This window comes from Euprymna scolopes, chromosome 29 (genome assembly GCF_053919585.1).
Source record: "Euprymna scolopes isolate OS-2025 chromosome 29, ASM5391958v1, whole genome shotgun sequence".
In the NCBI taxonomy this organism is placed as follows: domain Eukaryota; kingdom Metazoa; phylum Mollusca; class Cephalopoda; order Sepiida; family Sepiolidae; genus Euprymna; species Euprymna scolopes.
The window spans coordinates 27,847,718-27,870,726 of record NC_136510.1 but is presented as its reverse complement, the minus strand read 5'-3'; the positions used below and the strand labels follow the sequence as shown (position 1 = coordinate 27,870,726).

Below are 23,009 nucleotides of genomic sequence, written 5' to 3'. Positions count from 1 at the left end.
CGAAATTTCGAAGAAAATTCCAGTTACTTGTACACTTATTGAACCATGCTGGAATAATAACTCTATTATTTCGAAAGCCATTCTTAACATGGGGAAAGGAGGGTGTTTTGTAACTATTCTCTACTTTCAGTTAAATTAATAAAATAAAAATATTGTAAAACTTTAATTTAACTTGAAAATACTATTTAAAAATAACACGGTTCAATAAATGCACAAGCACCAAATTCCACAAATTTGTTGATTTCTATTTTCGAGGTTGAAGGTGTTTATTCCATAGGCCGTTTATACTATGCTGGAGCAGGTCGTAAAAATACCTTTCGCTTAATAAGTAGAAAAAAAAAAATTACAAAATCAAAAGCTTCCTAATTGTAGTTTGGTGTGTTTTCTAACTGCTTTTAGAATTTCAAGAATATTGATTTGATGGTTTGTATTACTATACACATAGATTTGAAAAAGTTGTCAAAAAAACAAATATATAATTGTTATACATTATGAAAACCGAATAGTTCTAAACTAATGTTATTCTGATAACAAAATAGCTCTAATTAAACATATAAGAACATTTATATTCATATTTTCATGTTTTTCTTAATTCGTTCTTGAATAAAAATTACAGAACTCGTGTTGTTTACGTTTACACTGTGCTATCGCTAATACCTCAGCTGCTGCTGCTACTAATACTACATTTGTCCAAATTCGAAAAATAGAAACATATTTTTTTTTTCGAGTAGGTCCTTTTAAATTATCAATTACCGCGGTCCTACTCAACATAGAATAATACCTTTAATTGATAAAGATAGTAAAAAGATTGATTTACTTACTAGTGGGTGTCCGAAGAAATTAAAAAAAAAAATGTTCGATACTCGTCATATTAAAGTCTTATTTTTAACAAAACAAAAACAATCATCAAAAATATTTCGGACACTTGACAGTAATAAGATTAACATCTCTTCTGATTTGTTCCCAAATTTCATAATAAAATTCTTCATACAATCACGGTACGGGCCTTTAGAAATCAGAGAGGGTCATTACAAAACCTTACCGAAAACGCCATTTTATGACGTTCACATTTTTATCACTTTATTTGCTTAAAACTTTTAATAAATATGAATGTACATTATATATTTTAATTCATTTGAAAGTATATTCATTTTCGAACAAAAAGGTAGTAATTTGAAGACTTGAAGTGCTTTGGTTTAAAAAAATATGGCTATTTTAGTAGAACTACCTTGAAATCTGTGATTATCCAAAGCATTTTTTCTGTCCATGTGTATTACTATATCTACTGGATCAATAGAAGGATCCCACCATTTTTCCAGCGGCCTTGGCAACAGATTTGATGTACATGTTCCATTTAAGATCAGGAGTAATGGTCAAACCCAGAAGCTTGTCAAAACTTGAGGCCTCCTGAAGACGAGAGCCATTCATTTCAATTGATGCCAGATGGGGATCAGAACTTTGATGTAAAGATAGAAGCTTGGTTTTAGATGCATTAAAAGTAACTAGCCACTCCTTTCCCCATTGTACCACTAAGGTAGGTCGATTTTGGAACCCCGGTGAGGCAATGGTGATGATAGTTGTGGTTTGACATAGAAAAGACCTACGCGAAATATTTTTTTCAAAATCGTTAGCTTTGCTTGAGGAAATGACTTTAAAAGTTGAAAAATTGAAGTTATTAAAATTTTTTTCGGTGAATTGCCAAGAACGTCCCGTCATCAAAACAATCCGTACTGTTAAGAAAATGGAATCATTATTTAGAACAATTTTTAAACAAAATGAGTGAGGATAATGAATTAATAAAATATTAAGTGTAAAGGTAAAATTGTTTTTTTTAAATAATAACGACCAAAGTTCGCTTTTTCATTTCAGGAACTTTTGGGGGGGTGGAAACATTTTAGATTTCACCGTCGCAAAACACGCTCGTTATTGATATTGAAAATTAACATTTGTTTATCATTTAATTTTGAAAACATTACGATTTAGGCTTAATTATTTCGGAAGAAAAAACGAAAAAGACTTGTTTAAACTATATATATTATTATATTTCAAGTATTTGCAGTGAATTTAAACATATTTGTTTTATCTTTTTTAATTTGTTTTTCTATTAGGTTGGTGCAAAAACAATGTCATTTTTTGACGTTCAAATGAACGTCAAAACATTATTTTTTCACCATCCTAATATTTTACATCAAATTCTATTTGAAATTTTTATTAAAATATGGTAATACTCCAGTTTTATATTTAAAAAAAAAAAATAGTCCATACAATTCTACACATTTTTTACGAAACATAACCACATAAATTTTCAAGTTTTTCTACTTAATAAAAATATACTTTGCAAAAAATTAGGGTCAAATTTTTATTTCTTTTATTTTCAGGGAGTAATTATTTTTAAGCAGTATTTTTCTTCTGAAATCATAGTTTTAAAATCAGATAACACACAAAGATTAATACGGGTAAATAAGGAAACTTCTTTAAAGGTTTTCCTTATTTGTGCATCTATGTTATTGTGGTAAAATAACTTTATTATTTAGAAAACCATTCTTAACATGGGGAAGATAGGAGGTTTTGTAACTATTCTGTACTTTCACCTAAAAATTTAATAAAAATTAAATTTAACTTGAAAATACTATTAAAAATAGTATGGTAACATAGATGCACAAGCACTGGTTTTTCAAACTCTAAATACTTGTTTAAAATGGCACAGCTACAACAAGAATGAATCTTTATGGATAAATTCATGTTATCGAAGGAGTTAAAAATCTGCTAAAAATGTCTAAACTAAACACTGCTATGCCTCTGATTTGGTTTGGTCCTCTCTCTTCAATACATCTAATGCAACTCTACAAAGTTTTTCATTATTTCTTATAACTAGCGCTTATTTTTTTACATATGAAACTGGAAAATAGCCTAAAACAGTTTCCTTCAGTTATAATCCATTTATTTATTTTACTTTTCAAATTAGAATGTCAGTAAAAGCACAACGTTCAGTTTTAACCCGTATTTCACAAAATTTGCTGGTCCACCTTGTCGTTTGGATGAAACAGCACCTCCAACTTCACAACAAGTCATCATCCAGTTTAGTTATTTCCTCGAAAACAGTTATCCCCACTTAAGAAATAGTGGGATTTTTATGTTAATTGCTAAGGAATTAATTAGTATTTGGCAAGTAAGTTAATCCACAATTTCCGTTGGGGGAACATTATATAGGACAGAAGGTTAATATATTTTGCTATAATAGGGCCAAACAGATTGACAGGAAATCACTTGCAGCATCCAAATTGAAAAGAATGAAGGAACTGCTAGACAGATTGTTTGATATATTTTCTTGTAGCTGTAAACTTCCTGAGATGTGATGACTTTGCAGTAAAGTGCAAGACAGGAAATTGCCAAAAAGGCACATTGTCTGCACTTGTCCTAACAAGGAGGTAAAATTAATTCTATAGATTCACCTACAATTATGTTCCTTTTTTGTGAAAAATAAAATAATATATTGGTATTTATTATGTAATGTAATCTGGCTCTATTATTAAACATGCAAATTTTCCAATTTTTAGGTTCCACTGGAAGAACTGCCATTTAGAGCAATTTTTAAACTAATTGAAGGAACAACAAAAAGCCTAACAACATTTACTGGTCCTTTGGGGAAACTTTGTATCAATAATTATCAAGATTTGACTCAAGTAGAATTCTAAAAAAATAGTGTCCCTCCCGATCATCATTATCTGACAGCAGAAGAAACAAATAATTTAAATGTGAAGATCAGAGTCTATTTTTTGAGAGTATGCTATTGGCATTTCTCGAAGTTAAACTAAGGTATACAGCTTAGAAAATTGGGCCTTGAATCAAGCAAGATGGCTAACATACAAGGTTAATTTGTTTATGAACCAGAGGTGTCTATCCTCAAACACTATGATAAATTAAACATTCTGGTCAAATTTATCATCCAAGTGTATGCAGTTAGTTGGTTTGAGATCAAAACCAACAATATTTTTTTTTAACCAACAACAGTATATTTTAATATGATTCAGAGAACAAAACAGTTAACTGAAATCCAAATTACTGTTTTAAACAGTTCCAAATATAGTGCTTTTGCACTACTTCTGGAAAATATCATAATATTGATGATAAACTTCCATTAAATTTTATTAGTTTTCTCAATTCACCCAAACAATAGTCAGTTTTATCATATTTTATCACAAAAATATAAAAAATAAGTGTTTTCAAATAATTGTTTTTGTGTTGTTTTTTTCCAAAAATAGTGAACAACTCCAAAAAAAAAAAACTGAAAAAGCTTACTGCTATCAATTTTGCAGCCAAACACTGGTCAAATTTGATTGATTTTTCTAAAAAAAAGTTGTATATGGGCAGGAAGCAAGACATAGATACATTATTATAAAGTTATCGTGCCAGCAAATTAGACCTTCATTTTTCTTGAAAAGAAATTATACAGAACAATTTAGTTCTATTATAACAGTTTATATTATTGTGTTTAATAAAAAAATTAAAATACATAGTTCTGTAACTTGTATCAAGTTACAGAATTACAATATTGTGTAATAGATCTCCACATATCTTTTTAGATTGTGAAATTTAAGACTTAGTTGCTAATTAGCTTTTTTTACAATTTTTGTTTAATTAATGCAGTAAAAGTGGAGATATTTTGCTAGTTGTGATTCATAATTAAAATTATAATTCATATATTTATTTTTCTTTCAATGTATTTCATATAAATATATCAATTTTAATTGGATTTTTTATAAAAAATAGTGAAATTTCAGTGTTGTGTAAAATGCTATGAAAATGAAGGATTTCTCAGCATTTTTCTACACGATTTTTAAAATTAAATGCTCAATTTTCTGTTCAAGATAGGAATCTAATTTTTGGTATCTGTTCTTATCACATCAAATCCCAACTATCATCACCAGTGCCATGTTGATTTTCTGAAAAAGTTGCAAATCGACCTGGCCTATTGTACTTTGTGCTCAATTGGAGAGAACTTGGTCGTTTACTGTCTTAGATGTGCTACTATAGATGGTAGTGTCATCAGCATAAATGTCTACGAATGATGTAAGGATGTGATTTGGAAGATCATTAATGTAGATCAGGAAAAGAGTTGGGCCCAGGATGGACCCCTGAGGGACTCCAGCATTAATACTGTGAGCTTCTGATTTTTGCCCATTAGCTACTACTCTTATGAACCTATCAGAAAGAAATGATTTAATAATTGAGAAGACATTTCCAGCTATACCATAGTTAGAGATCTTGTGAAGTAAACCGTTATGCCATACCCTATCAAAAGCCTTAGATATGTCAAGAGCAATTGCCCTAGAAAGGTTGCCTCCATCGAGAGATTCGCTAATCCTATGAGATATAACTATAAGCACATCTGCTGTAGATCTAGCAGAACGGAAACCATATTGTGTGTCACTAAGAAGGTTATTTTTACTGAGATGGTTGATTACTTCTGTATTTAACAGATTCCAGCAACTTACTCATGACGCACAGGAGACTTATTAGCCTGTACTGAGAGGGGGATGAGCGATCACCTGAATTCTTAAATACAGGGCATACTGATGAAATTTTCCAGGGTGATAGGAAGCAATTCCCCTTAAGACAATGTTTAAACAGTTTTGTAAGTATGGGCGCTAGTTCTGGTTGAATTTTTTTTAGTACTATAATTGGAATACCGTTAGGGCCTGTTGCTTTACTGGAATCAAGGTTTTTGATTAGCTTGGCAACATCATGTACAGATATTTTTATATCACATAGCGTGTTTTCTGATACAGGAGGAAATATTGGGGGTTGGCAGCCTTCGTCGCAAAGGGTAGAATTAGCTGCAATGTTCTTGGCAAAGAGTTTGGCTTTGTCTGATGCTGACGAGATTACCTCAGGTCCATTGATGATAGCTGTGATAGAGCACACGCTTCTGTTCAGGATTCTGTTTGCTATTTACCAAAACTGGTGAGAACCAAGCCGCTGCTCGCCTACTTTGGACTTGACGTACTGAGCATACAGCTCTCTTGTGTTCTTTATTACTTTCTTACAATGGTTGCTGGCAGTCCTGAAAGCGGCTTTAGTTTCCATACATCTATTACGTTGGAAGCAGTGGAAAAAGTGATTTCTGTGCGCAATGGCAGCAGCACATTCTGGAGAGAACCATGGCTGGCTGTTAGGTTTTTGCTGGAACTTTTTCGAGGGTATGAAACTGTCTAAACCTACAATTAACCATTCCATCAGGTCTGATACTATAGAGGACACATCCTTTTTAAACATGGAATGCAGAGGTAGATCCGATATAAAGGTACGGAAGCTATCTCAGTCAGCCATAGTGTATCGATATACTGTATGATGGAGAGGTACATCTGGGGACTTATTACATTTCACTTTTATCTTAATTGATACAACAGTGGTCGGAAGATCCAAGAGGAGACAGAACAGAAACTGAACATAGTTCAGGGCAAGTTGCGAGAAAAAGGTCTAGTAGACTCGCATACTGGCTGTCATTGTCGGGCACACGGGTGGATTCGTGAACAATCTGAGTGAGGTCATAAGTAATGAAGAAATCATAACAGGTGGGTCAACCATTCCACATTGTGGACATTGAAGTCTCCACATACGTGAATGTTAGCTGAAAGATAAGCAGATAGGACTTGGTTAATTTTCTCAGATATGCTTTTAAAGATAGTAACTTTGCTGTTGTGGGGGCGATAGAGAGTAAATATAAATGCAGTACTGTGAGCAAGTGCAACCTGGAAACACATATAGGGTAAGTTAGGATCTTCTTTGTAGATGTCCCTACCACATGGAAAGCCATCTTTAATATAGGCACATATTCCATGGCCATAGCGATCTAGGGGGTCAGATTTAGAAGTTAATTAATAATATCCTTTAATTACGAAGTCATCTAGGGAAATAGCCTGTCCCATGCCAGTTTCACTTAAAAATAAAAGGTCTGGTTTAGTCTTCTGTAATTGGGTTTCAACCTTTGGAAGGTTAGAACGTAGACCCCTGATTTCCCAACTGTACTGTTGAAGTGTAATGTGAACAGACATCTTGCTACTCGACTCCCTACATCGTATTCCTGCAACTTATGTCCCCAATAGTAGCTCCCTCAGGGCTCTATGGGCAAATTTATCTTCAGTTGACCTTTTGACAACTAAATATTTAGTAAAATTTTAGAAAAAGCGTGAACTCGAATTATTAGAAAAAAAATATTTTTCTTGTAGATTTCTGTGTGCTAAAAAAGAATCTGAAAACTGTATCCATCGCAAATTAATAGTTTCAGAGACATTAATATTTTTCCAATGGATTATTTTCTTTATAAAATCAACTATAATGGCGTAAGTTGGTTGATTGTGCATGCGCACGGAGGCCATTTCATTGACTTCATTTACGCTACGCATGAGCGGTAGTCATGTGACATTTCACACGTTACTTACGGAAAAACGGTTATGTTTTTGTAAACCGCTGATGAAAACTCAATTTTTTTTTTTTCCGATCAATTAAAAAGCATTAAAAACTACGTAACACACAAAAATGAACCACATTTTTTTTAAATGCTCGCTAAAAATTCCTCCGTAATGTGACAAGTCATTTTATGCTCGTGCGCACGTGAAAGCAAGAACTGAAATTATGTGAACAAATACGACGATGCGTTGTGATATTTACTTTTTACTTACAGAAACTAATAAAAATGCTGATTTTTAAAAAATAAATGTGATTTCTCTTCGGTCTGTGCGCATGCGTAGTCAGCCAATTTACGCCATTATAGCTGATTTTATAAAGAAAATAATCCATTAGAAAAATATTAATATCTCCGAAAGTATTAATTTGCGACAATTTAGATTCTTTTTTAGCACACCGAAATCTACAAAAACAATATATTTTTATCTACTAGTTCGAGTTGACACTTTTTCTAAAATCATACCAAATATTTTTGTTTACTGGCCAAATAGAAAAGCCAAACCCACATGATTTTTAGAATATGACGTGTTCGTTCTGTGATGAGTATGTACATCATATAGATTTTTCTGTGTTTTTTTTTTTTTTTTTTTTTAATAAGTAATTCTAAATATGCAACAAATTTTATGTTGATAGTTGAAAGTATAAACATTCTAATTTCTTCTGATATTTTTGTAAACAGCCCTCGTTAAAAAAAAAAAAGAAAGTATATTGTTCTATTAAACTTTTACTGTTTAAATAATTTAACTTTGTTCGTTTTATTTTAAAAAAAAAACAAAAAAACGTTGAAAAGATATTTGTTTAATTATATACATGTGTATTATATACTGTACGGTATTTTGTTACTAATTTTTAATGCCATATCTTGGGGTTCTACTGTAAGTCGCACAGAGTTCACATTCTGATGAATAGATTGATGTATTGTGTCCAACTTTATTTCATCTCTAACCAAATGACTGCACTTATTGCAAAATCCTAATGTAATCAAAGGTAGACTGTTGTACCGCCTCACCCACTTTATGCAGAGTAATTGGGGTCATTGCATCTATAACGCTATTAACTGGATGGATCCATCCATGTGCAAAGGTGGTTGAGTGATCCAGGTAGATTATACCACAGCAATGACCCTAATAGGATTTTCAGAAGGTCTGGAAACCCTTGCACAAACATGCATGCCGTCACATAATTTGGTATTTCTTCAAATAGAATTAACTTTTGCAAATCTGCATCAAGTGTCTAACTCAAACACTACACGTGCGCTTTTAATCTTTTCGGTACTCATGCACTTATTAATCCGTGCTGAAATAATGTTATTATTTAAAAAGCCATTCTTAACATGGAGAGGGGAGGGTGTTTTGTACCTATTCTGTACTTTAACTTTACAATTGAATAAAAAAAAACAACATATGAAACTTTAATTAAACTTGGAAATACGATTTAAAAAATAGCGCGGATCAGTAAGTGCATTAGCACCATCTTTTCATATGCTGAGAATTTGTCATTGGACAAGGCATTGAATAATGCTTCCTTCATTCAAGCCATATTGGGTTTTTCTTTGTTGATTGTTGGTAAACATTCAATGTTCCTCCAGTTGGATGAAGAGGGATGGCATCATCAAACTGTTTCATCCCAAATAAATTGCACACCAATTTTAATTTTTCAGTTTATTCAATCACTGCTATATCGTTAGAGCCTCCCATGGATGCGAGTTCTTCACCTTTTGGTCCAATTCCACTTTTTGATAAATAAAAAAATCCGGATTTTGTTCAAGTTGTTAGAATCTTATCTCCTTATTTTCTCATCACTATTTGGCAGAATTTTATTTCTTTTTCTCTTTCTTTATCTTTTCTTTTTCTTTTCTCTTGTTTTACCATACTTTCTTATTCCCTCTTACGACAGTTCTATCTGAAAATTGTTAATTTTGCTCTGAAGGTTAAAACTTCGAAGAATCATTATTAAGATAGGGGAGGCTAGATTATTTGTTTTTCATAAAAGAATGACTTCCAGTCTCCTTCCCTGCACACATAATTTATCTTGATTTCAGCTTAATTTACCATTAACTACTTTCATCTCTGATTTTCATAACTATTGCAATAAGCAAATTTAAAATAAATGATTATATAAGAATTGGTAAAAAGCCAGGACAATGCAGAATTTTATTTTTTAATAAACACTCATTTAAAAATATGAAATCAACTTGGTTTCAACAATATACATCTTCATTAGGTATGGAATCAATTTGTTTGTCCTTTTTTGTTTCTTGTATGACGTGGCATCCTTCTGATTTGAACATTAAAAAGAAAAAAAAAAAAGTTTAAAACCACATGGACTTTGATTTTTTAGTGATGCCATGTGTGAAAAAAAATCTGATTCATAAATATATTTTAATTGCTTAATTAGGTTACCAGAGATAATTTACTTTGTAAATCAATCTGAACAGATGTCGTACTCTGCTATAGATAACGTCATATATGTTGAGATAACATTCACACGGAAGAAAACATTTTTGTAAATATAAAAAAAATTATGGTCAACTTCAGTTTTGTTCTCCATTCTTTTAAAAGTCTATTAAAACAATAGAAACCAGATGTTTCTTTTTATTTACATTTTTTTTTTTAGATAAATATTTTAAAGTAAAAGTATTCTTTTTTAATTGTAATTGAATGAAATTGTACAATGTTCAACATGAAAAATATATATATTTTTTTCCTGTTTCCATCATGACTATATTGGTAATCTTTTTTTCTTTTTTTCTATCTTGAATAGGCCAGAGGAACTCCCAGAGAATGTTTGCCTCCCAAACCTCCTGTTAAGAGTGCTCCACAACTCAGCCGTGTATTTGGTCAGAGATTGAGACAAAAGGCTATACCTGTATCGTTTAAACGTGTTCGGGATGAAAATTGTATCCTTTATTTTTGTTTAGTTAACACTTAACTAAACGAGTAAGGCCAATCATGTGTCTAATATTTAACATACATTATAAACTCTTGTGATATTACCTCCCTTTTCAGCGCAGAAACCACATCTATTGACCTACTAACCTAAGACCTTGTTACAAATCATCACTCCCTCAATTTCATTATTTTCCTAGAATCCAAAAATCTAATCTTCATACCTCTAAGGAAACAAAGAAAACTTTCAAATAATTTATGGCATGCGAATGTAATTTTTTTTGTCATTCACTTTAATCTGGAAGATTATTGTCTAGGCAAATTTTAAAAGATTATTACTTGAGATTTTCTGACCACTTCTTACATGTCTGTATCTCTGTTTCTCATCTGTGTATGTCTTATGCATTTTTTTTTTTTTTTTTTTTTTTTACTATTAATCAATTATTGGAATTAAAAATGCAATATTGTAAAGTGCTAAATCCTATTTTTAAAAGTTACAAAATTCACCAGAATGCATTTCTGTTTCTTTTGTAAACAAGTCAACAATTTCGATCTTTTATTAATAATTGATATAATGATTATTTTGCAATTCTTCACAATTTGGAAGCCTTTAAACTCTAACAGAAAATCGGTTTGGCTTTAAAATTCTTAAATCCTCATGTATTAAGTTTTGAAAGCTATTTACATCCAATTTTATAAATGTAAATTAAAATATTACCAGCATAAAACTCCTATTCATTAGACTTGAGTTCTCATATTGACTGTTATTCTCACAACATTTTGACTAATGTAACCTCCGACCTTCTCCAGGTGTATCTTTTTGAATGCGTGAATCTTTGTCAAATTTGGGAATCTGTACAGAATTTCAAACGGAACCCTTTATTTAATCCATGGTAGTAGCACGCTCTCGTTTCGTCAGCCATGACCAGGTAGAAATCTTAAATAATTCACAATTGTATTCTTAGTATTACCTGCATTGAAGGTTGAATCTACATCCTTGCAGGAGGATTCGTGGCATAATGGATAAAGTACTAAGTAAAATTCAGTTCTAAGTAAGTCTTCTGGAGGTTGAAGGTTCAATCTTCATTGCTGGCAATTATTAAGAATACTTCTATCTGGTCATGGTTGATGGAACGAGAGCATGCTACCTCTGTGGATTAAATAAATGGTTTCGTTTGAAATTTTGTACAGATTCCTGACCCTAAGTATGACAAAAATACTTCAAGACGGTCGGAGGTTACGTTGACTGAAACATTGTGAAAATAATACTCAAGATATAACCAATAGTCTGAATAATGCAAATTATCAATCCTCATCTCAAAAATTCAGAAACGGGACAAAATTGGTTATCATTTATAACAGTTTTGAGTAATTACTAATTTGATTACCAAATGATAATGCAATATTTAAGTTTCAAATTCTTAAAAAAAAAAAAAATAAATCAATAAAACGGTGATGGTAAAAATATCAGTTAACTTTTTATGCTTAATAGCTGCTGCTGATTCTCAAATTCACAACATGCCAGCTCATTGACCAGGTCTTGCTATATTATCTTTACTTATATATAAAAGACACTTTATGAATGAGTTTGTTCCCTATGGTCTCTGAAATGGCTGGGCCAAGTTTGAAATTTTTTTAAAATAACAATTTCACACAAATGTACTTATGTGTCCAGAAATATTCTTAGATAAGCTTTGTATTGAAATGTCTCCAAAAATATCAATAATCGAAAAAATCCGATTAAAAAGGGAACAGTCTGGTTTTCACTAAAGTTAACATCCTTATACAGTTTAACATCACAAGTGCATTTGAGAAGTTTTATCACTGTACAAACAGAAAGGCCCAGCAAATAAAATCAATAGTGGATTCGTTCGTAATGAATATTTGTTTAGTGCACAATTGAACTAGGATACTTGACTTTTGCATTTTAAACTTTAATTCAAGCCATTCTATGAAAATAATTTTATATAATCAACAGTAGGTTTTTCTATAGTGTAATGTAGACCTAACAAGATATTTGCCAGGATTTCGAGATTTTTTTTTTTTTTTTTAAATTCTTGATTTTGGAGGATTAAATAATTTGTTGATAAATTTTTCTTTTTTTTTTTTTTTTTTTTTTTTTTCTATTGATTTTTTTTTTTTTTTTGTATCTCAGGAAAAGGTAAATGGTAAGTATATACTAATTAAAATAAATTTTGGTACCAAAAACTATACAAATGTATTATCTTTTTTCTTGAGATTTGAGAAATTTTAGTTTTTATTGAAGTTTGATCTATAATAAAAAATTTTTTTATCCCCCCCTTTTAATTCTTGCTCCAAATTCTCCTTTTATTAAAAGCAAAACTAAAGAAAAACCTGTATGATGTATGTACTTGTGCAGAAACAAAAATATCATATTCCAAAAATTATGTAAATTAAGTAGTTTTATTTTTAAATAAAATAGGGAGACATTCTTGTCTGCCAATTTTGAAAAATATTTGAAGAAACAAACTTAAAAACGGTCAAAAAACAAAGAGATAACTCAATAATTCAAACTGTAACATTAAAAATGAAAAAACACCAAAAAGTGTTAAATCAAATTTTATATTTATGTTCCTTAAAGTGTAATTCTGGGAGTAAAATTGAAGTGTCATTAGTGCTGATCCTAGTCAGAAAATACTAGGAAAATATATAATTTCAAAATCGACATTTACAAAATATGAGCATTGAATTCTCAATAAAAATCGGCACCATTATTTATGCTGAATGAAGTTAATGAAGTTGCTTGTTAAAAATAAGCAGCAGTGATTAATTGCCCAAGCAGCTGTTTAACTGGTTATTAGAGAATTGGCAACTGTTAAACCAACACGCATTAAATGGAAAACTAAAAATATTTCTGAAAATCACATTTTCATTTGACATTATGGCTAACTGGGTGCATGATTTTCACACAAATTTGGGCATATTTTAATTAAAATTTATTCAAGTTTCCTGATGATTCTTTGAACTGATTAATAAATTCACCATAATTATAATTTAAAATATTTTTGATCTGATTGCAGATAATCGACCATTTAAACATTGAGTAAATTTTGCAGTAGTTGTATATCAAAAGAATAAAGTGAGTGCAAATTCTTGAAACTTTGCATATAATTTGGAATTTAGAGCCATTCTCATAATAAAAAAATGCAGTTATTTCAATCAAAAAAAAAATAAAACAAGGCAGCCTAAATCCAATCAGTTATTCTTTTCCAGGTAAAGAATTAATCTAGTCAGCATCAGCATAGTATAGTGGTCTTCCTGTGTCAGGATGGAAAGCCATCACTTAGGAATTCAGAGGTTCAGTATATTTTATAATTCTGGTATCTGATTGGTTTGTTCTTGTTATACATAATTATAAGTAGAATTGCCCAAATCTTTGTGGTCATACACTTCCCATTATGTCAAAAATATTGCAATATATAAAAACTAATTTAAAAAATGAACACTAATAATAATAAAATTAGTTTTGAATCCAAATTTATTAAAATTATGTTATATTAATATAAACGTGTCTGTATGCATCCATTACACCGGCTGTGATCGTCTACTGTTATGCTGGCCCAGAGTTGTGGCTCAATTTTGATACTGATTGCAGTGTTGATGCGATTTTGGTCAGTGCTGTAGCAGAAGAATTTTCCTAAATAAATTCAGTATTTCAGTTCAAAACAAATAATTTTGGCTTATTTTTATTATTTTTTTTTTTAAAGACGATGGGGTTATGACACTTTTTTTTTTTTTTCTACAGAATAACAGACTTTCAGATGAGAATTCTTAGTTTGATTAAATTAAAACACAAGTCCAATAGCTTAGAGCCTATTGCTCTGAGAAACATACCAAAACCTATGGCTAGCCAAGAAGGTTAATTGCTCCTCTGTTCATCTGTTGGAATATATAAAGACATTTCTAGTACCATCACCAGAAAAAACACGTAGATATCCACTTGAAAACAATTGCCAACTCTATCTATAAACATAAAAAAAAATAATGCCTAGGGTCCTGGGTATCGCTATAAAAGATAACAAATGATGAGGGCTTGATTGGGGATTGTGAAGTTGCCCTTCAGCTACCATTGCTCCCAGATTCACTTTGGCCTGGAATGATAAAACTTGTTAAAGCATCTGGTGCTAGCAGATCAAGCTGTCTGAAGTTACTAACTTCCTGACCAAAAGGTCCTGGATATGACCTTAAACTGTATCCGATGGTGAGGCCCCAGCTTGCAGGCTCTGGGGAGTATGGAGCCATCCTTTAATTGCCATTGCTCCCAGGTCCACTCTGACCCGGAGTGGTAGTACCTGTTAGGGTCCCAACTATGGGTTAAATAGAAACTGACTTACAAAAAACAAATATATTCTATTAAAAAAATTTTCTTCAAAATCACCGGATTCGGCATTAAATAACCTGAAAAGGGTTGATATGCCGTAAAACAACCAACCAATCCTGACCAAAAATTTATCAAACATTTTTTTTTTTCTGCAAAACTCAATCAAATCTACAAAGTCAAAAATAGCAACAATTTTCTTCTACAAAACAAAATCTATATAATATTCTGCTTATTCCTTCCTTAGTTTGTATGTTACACTTCGAAAAATGTCAAATACAATTTTTGGAGGCCAAACTACTTAACATTTTTTTTTTTTTTTTTTTTTAAAGGCCAAATTCATAAAATTTGGTTTTACAAATGCTAATCTGACACTGCTGGACAAGAATATGTGAGTGACCTCCCTTTGAAGTAGTTCCATTTTCAAATATATTGTTGTAGAAAGGAATTTGTAATTTCGACGTGCAGCGGTTCTTCACCAAAGAAAAAATCAGCAAAACCTTATGTAAAAAAGGGAACTTTCAAAAGAAACTGGCCAAAACAAAAAAAAAATTAAGAGGTGCTGAACTGAAGAGTAAATTGAAGATTGTACCTTACGATATGATTTTATTATTTGTATTGAACTGTGTAGCACAATATTACTTTCTGAGTATTTATTAGTACTTATTAATTTATCGCATTTAGGTCAGGTTTATATTGAAAATGGATACTATTTTCATAGAAATGTTAAACTCATGTTTGCTGCATATTATTATTGGTTTTTCTGTCAAAAAAACTTTTTTGCAGCATCCAAAAAAAAAAAAAATATCAGTTTTATAAAAACATTTATTGATTAAATATATTTTTCAGCCCATGGAATTTTCACCAGTTATCCTAGTAAGTAAATATTTGAAGATTTAAAAAAAAAAAAAAAAAAAAATTAAAATCTTTTCCAAAATTGCTGGATTTGGTATTAAATAACCCAAAAATGATTTTTAAGCTATAAAACAACCAACTAATGGCCAGGGAGATTCCATATCTAATTGACCATTAGTTTTGGAAAAAGGTAGTTATAACCACATACAGGGATATATATGAAGTAACGTCATTTCCTCAAGTGGCCAAACCCAAAATTAGGGGTATTTCCCATATCTTGGCTGATTTCTCTTTTCTTAGTTAAATATCTTTCACTTGTAGCAAGTCTTTTGTTTGCGTGTATTGCAACAATGCAACGCACATTTACATGAACATTACTAATTACAACATTCAAAATTATGTAATTTTTATGTTAAATTTATTTAAATATTGGACGTGTTTTGATTTAATCGAACTGTTGATTTTTTTTTTCTCTTTTTTCAATACACATAACTCACTGGTCATAGTCTGCGATCAGATCCAAAGTAGTTGTAATCATAACCAAATTTAATTCAGCACCACTTACAATAAGCAGATAATTTTCTATGACTAAAATACTTTTCCATAATTGATTTAAGAAATGCATGTGACATCTTAATATTCTGAAATGTTTTGTTATCTTAACTCTGTCAGCCTTGTTGAATCCAAATTATGATGAGAGTAACAAGGAGCTCTATTTCAATCAGTGCTTTGAAGTCGTTTCAACAATTGGTGCTGGTTCTTTTGGAGTGGTGAGATTTTAATTATTTCTTCTATCATTCATTTCTGATTTACAATACTAAACATGGCGAAAGTGTATTTTTTTTTTTTATTTCCTAAATTGAACAATTCCAATAGTCTTACTTGATCTATTCTGGTAAAGTATTTTTTTTTTTTTTTTTCACCCAAGTTTTGATTTCCTCTTCTGCAACAGATATCTAACATCTTGCGTACCTCTGTTAGACCATGATGGAAAAATACACACTTAATATTTTGATATTTTGGATGATTCATAAAGCTAATACTTCATACTTTGTGCACCTATGGGCAAAATAATAACGCTTGAACAAACAAAATGTCAGGTACCCATTATATAACTTTATAAGTATGGTTCCTCTTTTTATTGAACTGTATCAGGATTCTAAGAATTAATAACTTGGAGTATCTATTAAAAACATTCACATACTTAAAATGAAAAAAAAAATTTTTTTCCATGTTTTCATTTTAAGTACCACAATTCAATCTTCTATCTAGATGCATGGTTCTCTGTATCAGCATTGTTGCTTCTATGGGAAACCAACTAAGGAGCATCACAAAGATATTTTATTTATTTTCACAATTAGACATCGTCACTCGCAAAAACTGAAAGGTGCAAACAAAAACCTTAAAAGTCTTTGGCTCGTCAGTTGAACATATCTGACTCTGGTTTTGAATCCTGAGTTTGGATACGTTCTTGGACTTCCAGTTTGTCTTTCGTAGTTTGTGAGCTGTGATGTTTAATTGTGGGAATAACAATTATATATCATCTCATAATTAAAAAAAAAAAAATTATATTATTTTATAAAGGAACTTTGTGTGCGAAATTGTTCCCTATGTACTCTAAAGTGGCTGGGTTGATTTTTATGAAATTTCACATGAAGGTACTTTGTGCCTGGTAGTGTTCTTAGCTAGGTTTTGTATAAGGATGTCTTTGATAAGTATGCATAGTCAAAATAATTCAATGAAAGAAGGAACAGATGGGAAGGCTTGTGAAGCTTCCTCCCAGTGCACCGCGATGGATCCCCAACTAGAGTTGGTAATCAAACGATTTGATTGAAAAAATGGGTGATTTCACCGATTTCGATGACAAATCATCATTCAATCTCTGGCCATGTCGGGTCTCCCTGCTAGTATTTATATAGTTGTCCAAACAAAGAAACATAACCTTCTCTTAACTCAACTCTTTACCTAATTAGCATAATCTTACTCTTCCAGTGAAACATTATTTCAATCATGAAAAAACATTTTGAATTGACATCAATTGATTTGCTTGAAGGGGTATTCTTTTGGATGACTGAAACACTGACTAATGAATTTACCAATAATTAAGTTTGCTTTTTGAATATTTTTAATGAATTTCTGTTCCTTCTTATATGCTGGCCACAAAACCAAAGGGAAACGGTCCTATAAAAATTGATAATTTTAAACACAAAATGACATTAATCCATTCTGTTAATTTATTTGATCAATTTACAACAAAGTAACTGACATTTTAGGTTGAAAGCTTATATATTTACAAATCTGATAAATTCTGTTTTTCTTTTTTTTTTTTTTTTTTTTTTTTTTTTGTGTTATCATAAATGGTTTCAGATTCAATTCATTCTTCTAAAGAATTTATTGTTCTGTTGGAATTAAAGATTTTGATAAAAAGAATCTCACCACAAATAAAAAGTTACATATTTGAAAGGTAGTTAGAATTACCCATCTTAACTCCATGATTACTGTATTAGATATGCAATACGCATAAATGCATTGACACACCAGTTCTTCTTAGATTATGAAAGTTAAGCAACGTTGAGCCTGGTCAATACCAGATGGGTGACCATTTGGGAATACCAGGTGCTGTATGTAGGAGGACGTCAACACCTCCCTGTAAGAACTGCAAAAAACCTAATATCGTAATCTCCCTTGACTGGGATATGCATTCACCTGGGTACTGCTTGTGAATTTAATATTCTGTTGACACTTCTTTTGAACGAAGCCGATTAAACACGCCTAGGATGACTGTTGCTGGCATACATACACAGTAAAAAAAATAGTTGCCATCAACTCTTTTCTGATTTCAAAAACCTGAGGATTAGAAATCTTCCATGTTTCCTGCAGAGGTAGGGAGTTGGCTGAAAAATATTTGACTCAGAATTATGTATTTAAATAAAAAGTAAAAATTTGGCATCATTTGTGTTTGTTTTATATTTTGTAATTTTTCATTTTCACTTATAATGCAGATATTTTCTTTAATACCCGTTTTCTTCATTTTCTGATTATAAATCTCCCTTTTGCTTCTTCGTAGAAATATATTTGTTTTACCCTGAAATGTTTAACAATGTAATCAGTTATTTAAATTATTTGCCCAACTCCCACAAAATGCAAACTTACACAGATTCAGTTTTATGGGAAAAGTTCAGCTCTTCCAAAAACCATAATACTCTCCGCCTCTGTTGGAGAAGGTAATATTGTGGAAGGGTTCTTTTAAAGATTACAAGAATGAATTGGTGGTGGAACAATTAATTGGAAAAATCAACTTTTGGAGGATATCGGAAATAGAAAAATCCAAGCCTAATTTCTGATTCCAAAAATAATTAAAATAATTTATAACTTAATTTTCCATTGTTGGTCCTAATGATAAACTAGTAAAATTTATATTTTAAAGATCATAACAAATTTAGGTAAAAATGGCACCAGGAAAAAATCAGTACAGTAAAAATGGCACCAGGAAAAAAAAAAATCAAGACAGTAAAAATGGCACAACTTTGAATATAGATGAAAGTTTCATTGAGTTGATCAAACTCTTAGATACGATATATAAAGGGAAAATATTAAGAAGTTTGTCAAATTGAAAAGAAATGTTTGCATTTAAAAGTAAAGATACTTTGATCATTCCCCCCCCCCAAAAAAAAAAAAAATTCTGCTTTTCACCTAATTAGGAGATTTTAGAATCAGTAATAGCAATGGAATTGGGGAGGAGAGTCTTGAAATAGTCCCATCACTAATATAAATATGTGTAAGATGGAAGTTGTTTTACTTAATTTCTTCACGTGTCATAAAATTGGACATACTGAATTGCATCCTTCATTTTCTGTAAAATTCTATCCTGTGCTTGATCCACCATTAAACAAAGTTCTAAACCTCATTTTAGAAGGATTAGTTTTTTTTTTTTTTTTTTTTTTTATCAAATCTAACTATGACCCTTGCAAACAGGTTTACATTTGAAATTGAATAATGTGATTTTATCTATTTTTTTAATAAATGTATGCAATTAAGCACAGGTCTATTAAATCGAGGTGATAAAGAGTTTGCTCTGTTGGTCTATCACTGTTATTCTTAACTGTATACCGTGTGACTCTGGCATACTGATTATACGATCCGTCGTACAATTATTCATTGCATTCATATCGAGCAATTGTTCTATGGACTGCCCTATTTTAAAATGTCTCCCTAGTGTTTTAGAATGTACTTACAATTTTATTGTACTTTTGCAATTACTAACCAGCGGAGGGTTACCTCTGTTGACCGAGAAAAAAGGTCTATAAGGCATGTGTGTATAGTGTGTTGATGTAAGAAACTGAAATCTGGCTATTGAGGATATGGGTTTCATGGAGAGAAACTATTAGAATGATGCAATGGATGTATAATGTGAGTCTTAAAGAAAGATCTGATAACCTTGGGAAGATGCAGGCAAAACAGGAGATTTCGATGTTGTGGCCATGTTGAAAGAATAGATGAAAATTTCTTGGATTAGTAGATGTAGAATACTTAAGGTAGTAGGGTCAGTTCATAGAAGAAAAACATGGGAGAAAGTAAAATGGATGGATTCGAGTGGATAAAATAAAGAGAAAGGCCTGGCCAAAAATAGGTTTGTTTGGATATCAACTTTAAAAAGTTGTTCAACACATGCCGGTCCTGGATATGACCTTAAACTACATCCAGTGGTAAGGCCCCAGCTTGCGGGCTTTGGGGAGTGTGGAGCCACCCTTTAATTGCCATTACTCTCAGGTCCACTCTGACCTGGAGTGGTAGTACCCGTTAGGGTCCCAACTATGAGTTAAATAGAAACCAACTTGGAAAAAACAAATATATTCTGTTAAAAATTTTTTCTTCAAAATCATTGGATTCAGCATTAAATAACCTAAAAAGGGTTGGTATGCCGTAAAACAAAAATAACCAAACCAACACATGCCAGCATGCTAAACAGATCTTAAACCAAATATGATGATTTATGATTGGTTGTCGCTTGAAAAAAAAAAAAAATTTCAAATAAAATAGTGTTAGGTTAGTAAGGCCCTGCCAACTTTTGAAGTAGAACAATCACTGTTTTCTGGCTAAGATTGAAACAAGGAGATAGATTTCTTAATAGGAGTGGGGTTTTTAAGTTGGACTAAAAATATATTAAGGTTCAATTTGGGTTGTGCTAAGATGAACAAATTGCAGTCATGGTTTTCAATACAAACATTAATTATGAAAACAAACATTATTCTTATGCCTTTTTATCCATCTTTACAGGTTTATAAAGTGAAGAGCAAAACTGATGGTCAATATTATGCCGTGAAAGAATCTCGTGAAGCATTCCGTAGTGAATCAGACAGGTAAACGTTTTAGTCTTTTATATTAGAATTAAAAAAAATGTTCATGATGTTCTGATCAGTCTATGTTGAGCCGCCTTTACAAAAAACAAAACCACCCTCAGATGCGGCACTTCCATTTCTCGTTCTCTTTCAGTGGGGGAGAAATCCTTCACGACTGAGGCAATTTTTATTTTTGTACCTTTTCTCCACGTTAAAAAATGACCCTAGTGTCTAACTCTGTCCCATGGGGAGGCATTGTAAATAGGTACATCAGTAATAGAAACTTTTCAAAGCCAGATTTTTTGTTCTATTAGTGATCATAAAGTATTTGATCATGTCAGTATTGCAGAGTTGCAAAAACTCCTTGGCTTTCCATCAATATCCTCTGTCAAATGTAAAGATTGGGTGCTTCTTCATTATAAGAACGAAATCTGAAAGTCGAAAATGAATTTTCATTAAAAACCAATGGTATTTATATACTTTTGTCAATTTCAGCTAAAAGCAATCTTATTTACTTAATTGTCATTTATAATTAGTTAAATATTACTGCATTATTACATAAAACATTGACAAATCAATGATTGTAATATTCGCCATTTATTGTTACAAGACAGACATGAGTTACTTCCCCTGATTTCATACTGTTTATGTATACATTTGAAATTTCTTCAAAAATTATTTTCATTAGTAGTTTTCTATTTTATTGTTTTTCGTAATTTGTGGATATGTTATTAAATATGACATGGCAGTTAATTAAATACCATTAGTTTTACTTGAAATTTGATATTTCGATTTTCACTATCATAAAGAAAGTTCCTTAGATTGTTTGGTCATGTTAAGCATTCCAATGTAGAACTATGAAAAATGTGCGTTGAAGATCTAATAGGAAGCTGGTCAAAAATAGGCAAAAGAAAGGATGGATTGACGTTTGTAAATGGAAAAATATAAACTAACTGAACAGTTTGACCCACGATCAACAGGCCTGGTGAATACTTAAGCATATTAATGCATATTTTGCAACTAGTGTAGAATACACTTTATAATAAATCTAACTATTTCTAATTATATATTGTATTTAAATCTATAGGTGCTCTCTTTTGGAGGTCATTGTTGGTCCAACATGTACTGTTCTTCTTTGAGATGTCTCACTTTCTATTGTTCCCTTCATCATTTTCAGGGGGATACTTGAAAGAGATAACAAATTTAACTTGAAATTCTCTTTTATTTATTTCAGAAAATGTACTTCTTGTCTTTAGTGAAACAAGAGGTTTTAGTGCTTACTATTTTTAAGAAGTGTATTGCATGTGCTTCTTGGTTAAAACTTTGGCAACAAATGAATTTAGCTTCAATCAATTTTTAAATGAACATCTTAACTGTTTAATTAAAAAAAAACTTTTTTTATTGGGTTTTAGTTGACTATAACTTCATTGTTTGTCAATCAAAAGGATGTGCATTACTTTCAGACAAGGTGTAACCGTTTCATCTGCTTTTAGAAATTCAATTTTATTAAAATTTTTTTTTTTTTTTATAGAAAACGGAAATTAGAGGAAGTTGCCAAACATGAAAAACTCCGCCATCATCCAAACTGCGTCAAGTTTATTCAGGCTTGGGAAGAACAAGGAAAACTTTACCTGCAGACAGAACTTTGTAAAACAAGGTAATAAGAAAGCTGAACGGTTTCTTTTTGCAAATGCCATTTTAAAAAAAAATAATTAGATGCTGTAATATGTCATAATGCATGGAGAGACATATGTGAATGTATAATGGGAGTTATAAATACAAGCTTAGATCTGATGACCTCAGAGGAAGATTAAATCTGGACAGTTTGGAGATGTTTGTGGAACAGGAGACATTGATGGTATGGCCACATTCTTGGATTAGATGTAGAGCAATTGAGGTAGTAGGGTCAGTTTATATTAGAATGCCAAGGAAAACATGGAAGTGATAAGGATTGACCTGAGAAAAAGAGGAATAATTAAAAGCCTGACCAGTAATGTGTTGCAAAAGTCGGTTTCTATAAAACATCCAACATATTTCAGTATGCAAAATGGATGTTAAACCTTGTATTATGATGAATTTCTTTATTAATGATATATAAGACTCTCTTCATGAATAGATTTG

The 23,009-nt window shown here is 31.2% G+C and overlaps 1 protein-coding gene across 2 annotated transcripts in view; it reads left to right on the top strand.

Annotated features, from left to right (window-relative positions):
* LOC145252558 (membrane-associated tyrosine- and threonine-specific cdc2-inhibitory kinase-like) overlaps window positions 1–23,009 on the top strand; it is an 88,387-nt gene that overhangs the window by 35,578 nt on the left and 29,800 nt on the right. For both annotated transcript variants that reach the window (XM_080112123.1, XM_080112124.1), the window contains exons 2-5: window positions 10,231–10,366; window positions 16,222–16,319; window positions 20,827–20,909; window positions 22,420–22,545. In XM_080112123.1, the coding sequence (XP_079968249.1) occupies window positions 10,231–10,366; window positions 16,222–16,319; window positions 20,827–20,909; window positions 22,420–22,545 (443 nt within the window). The remainder of the gene's footprint in view (window positions 1–10,230; window positions 10,367–16,221; window positions 16,320–20,826; window positions 20,910–22,419; window positions 22,546–23,009) is intronic.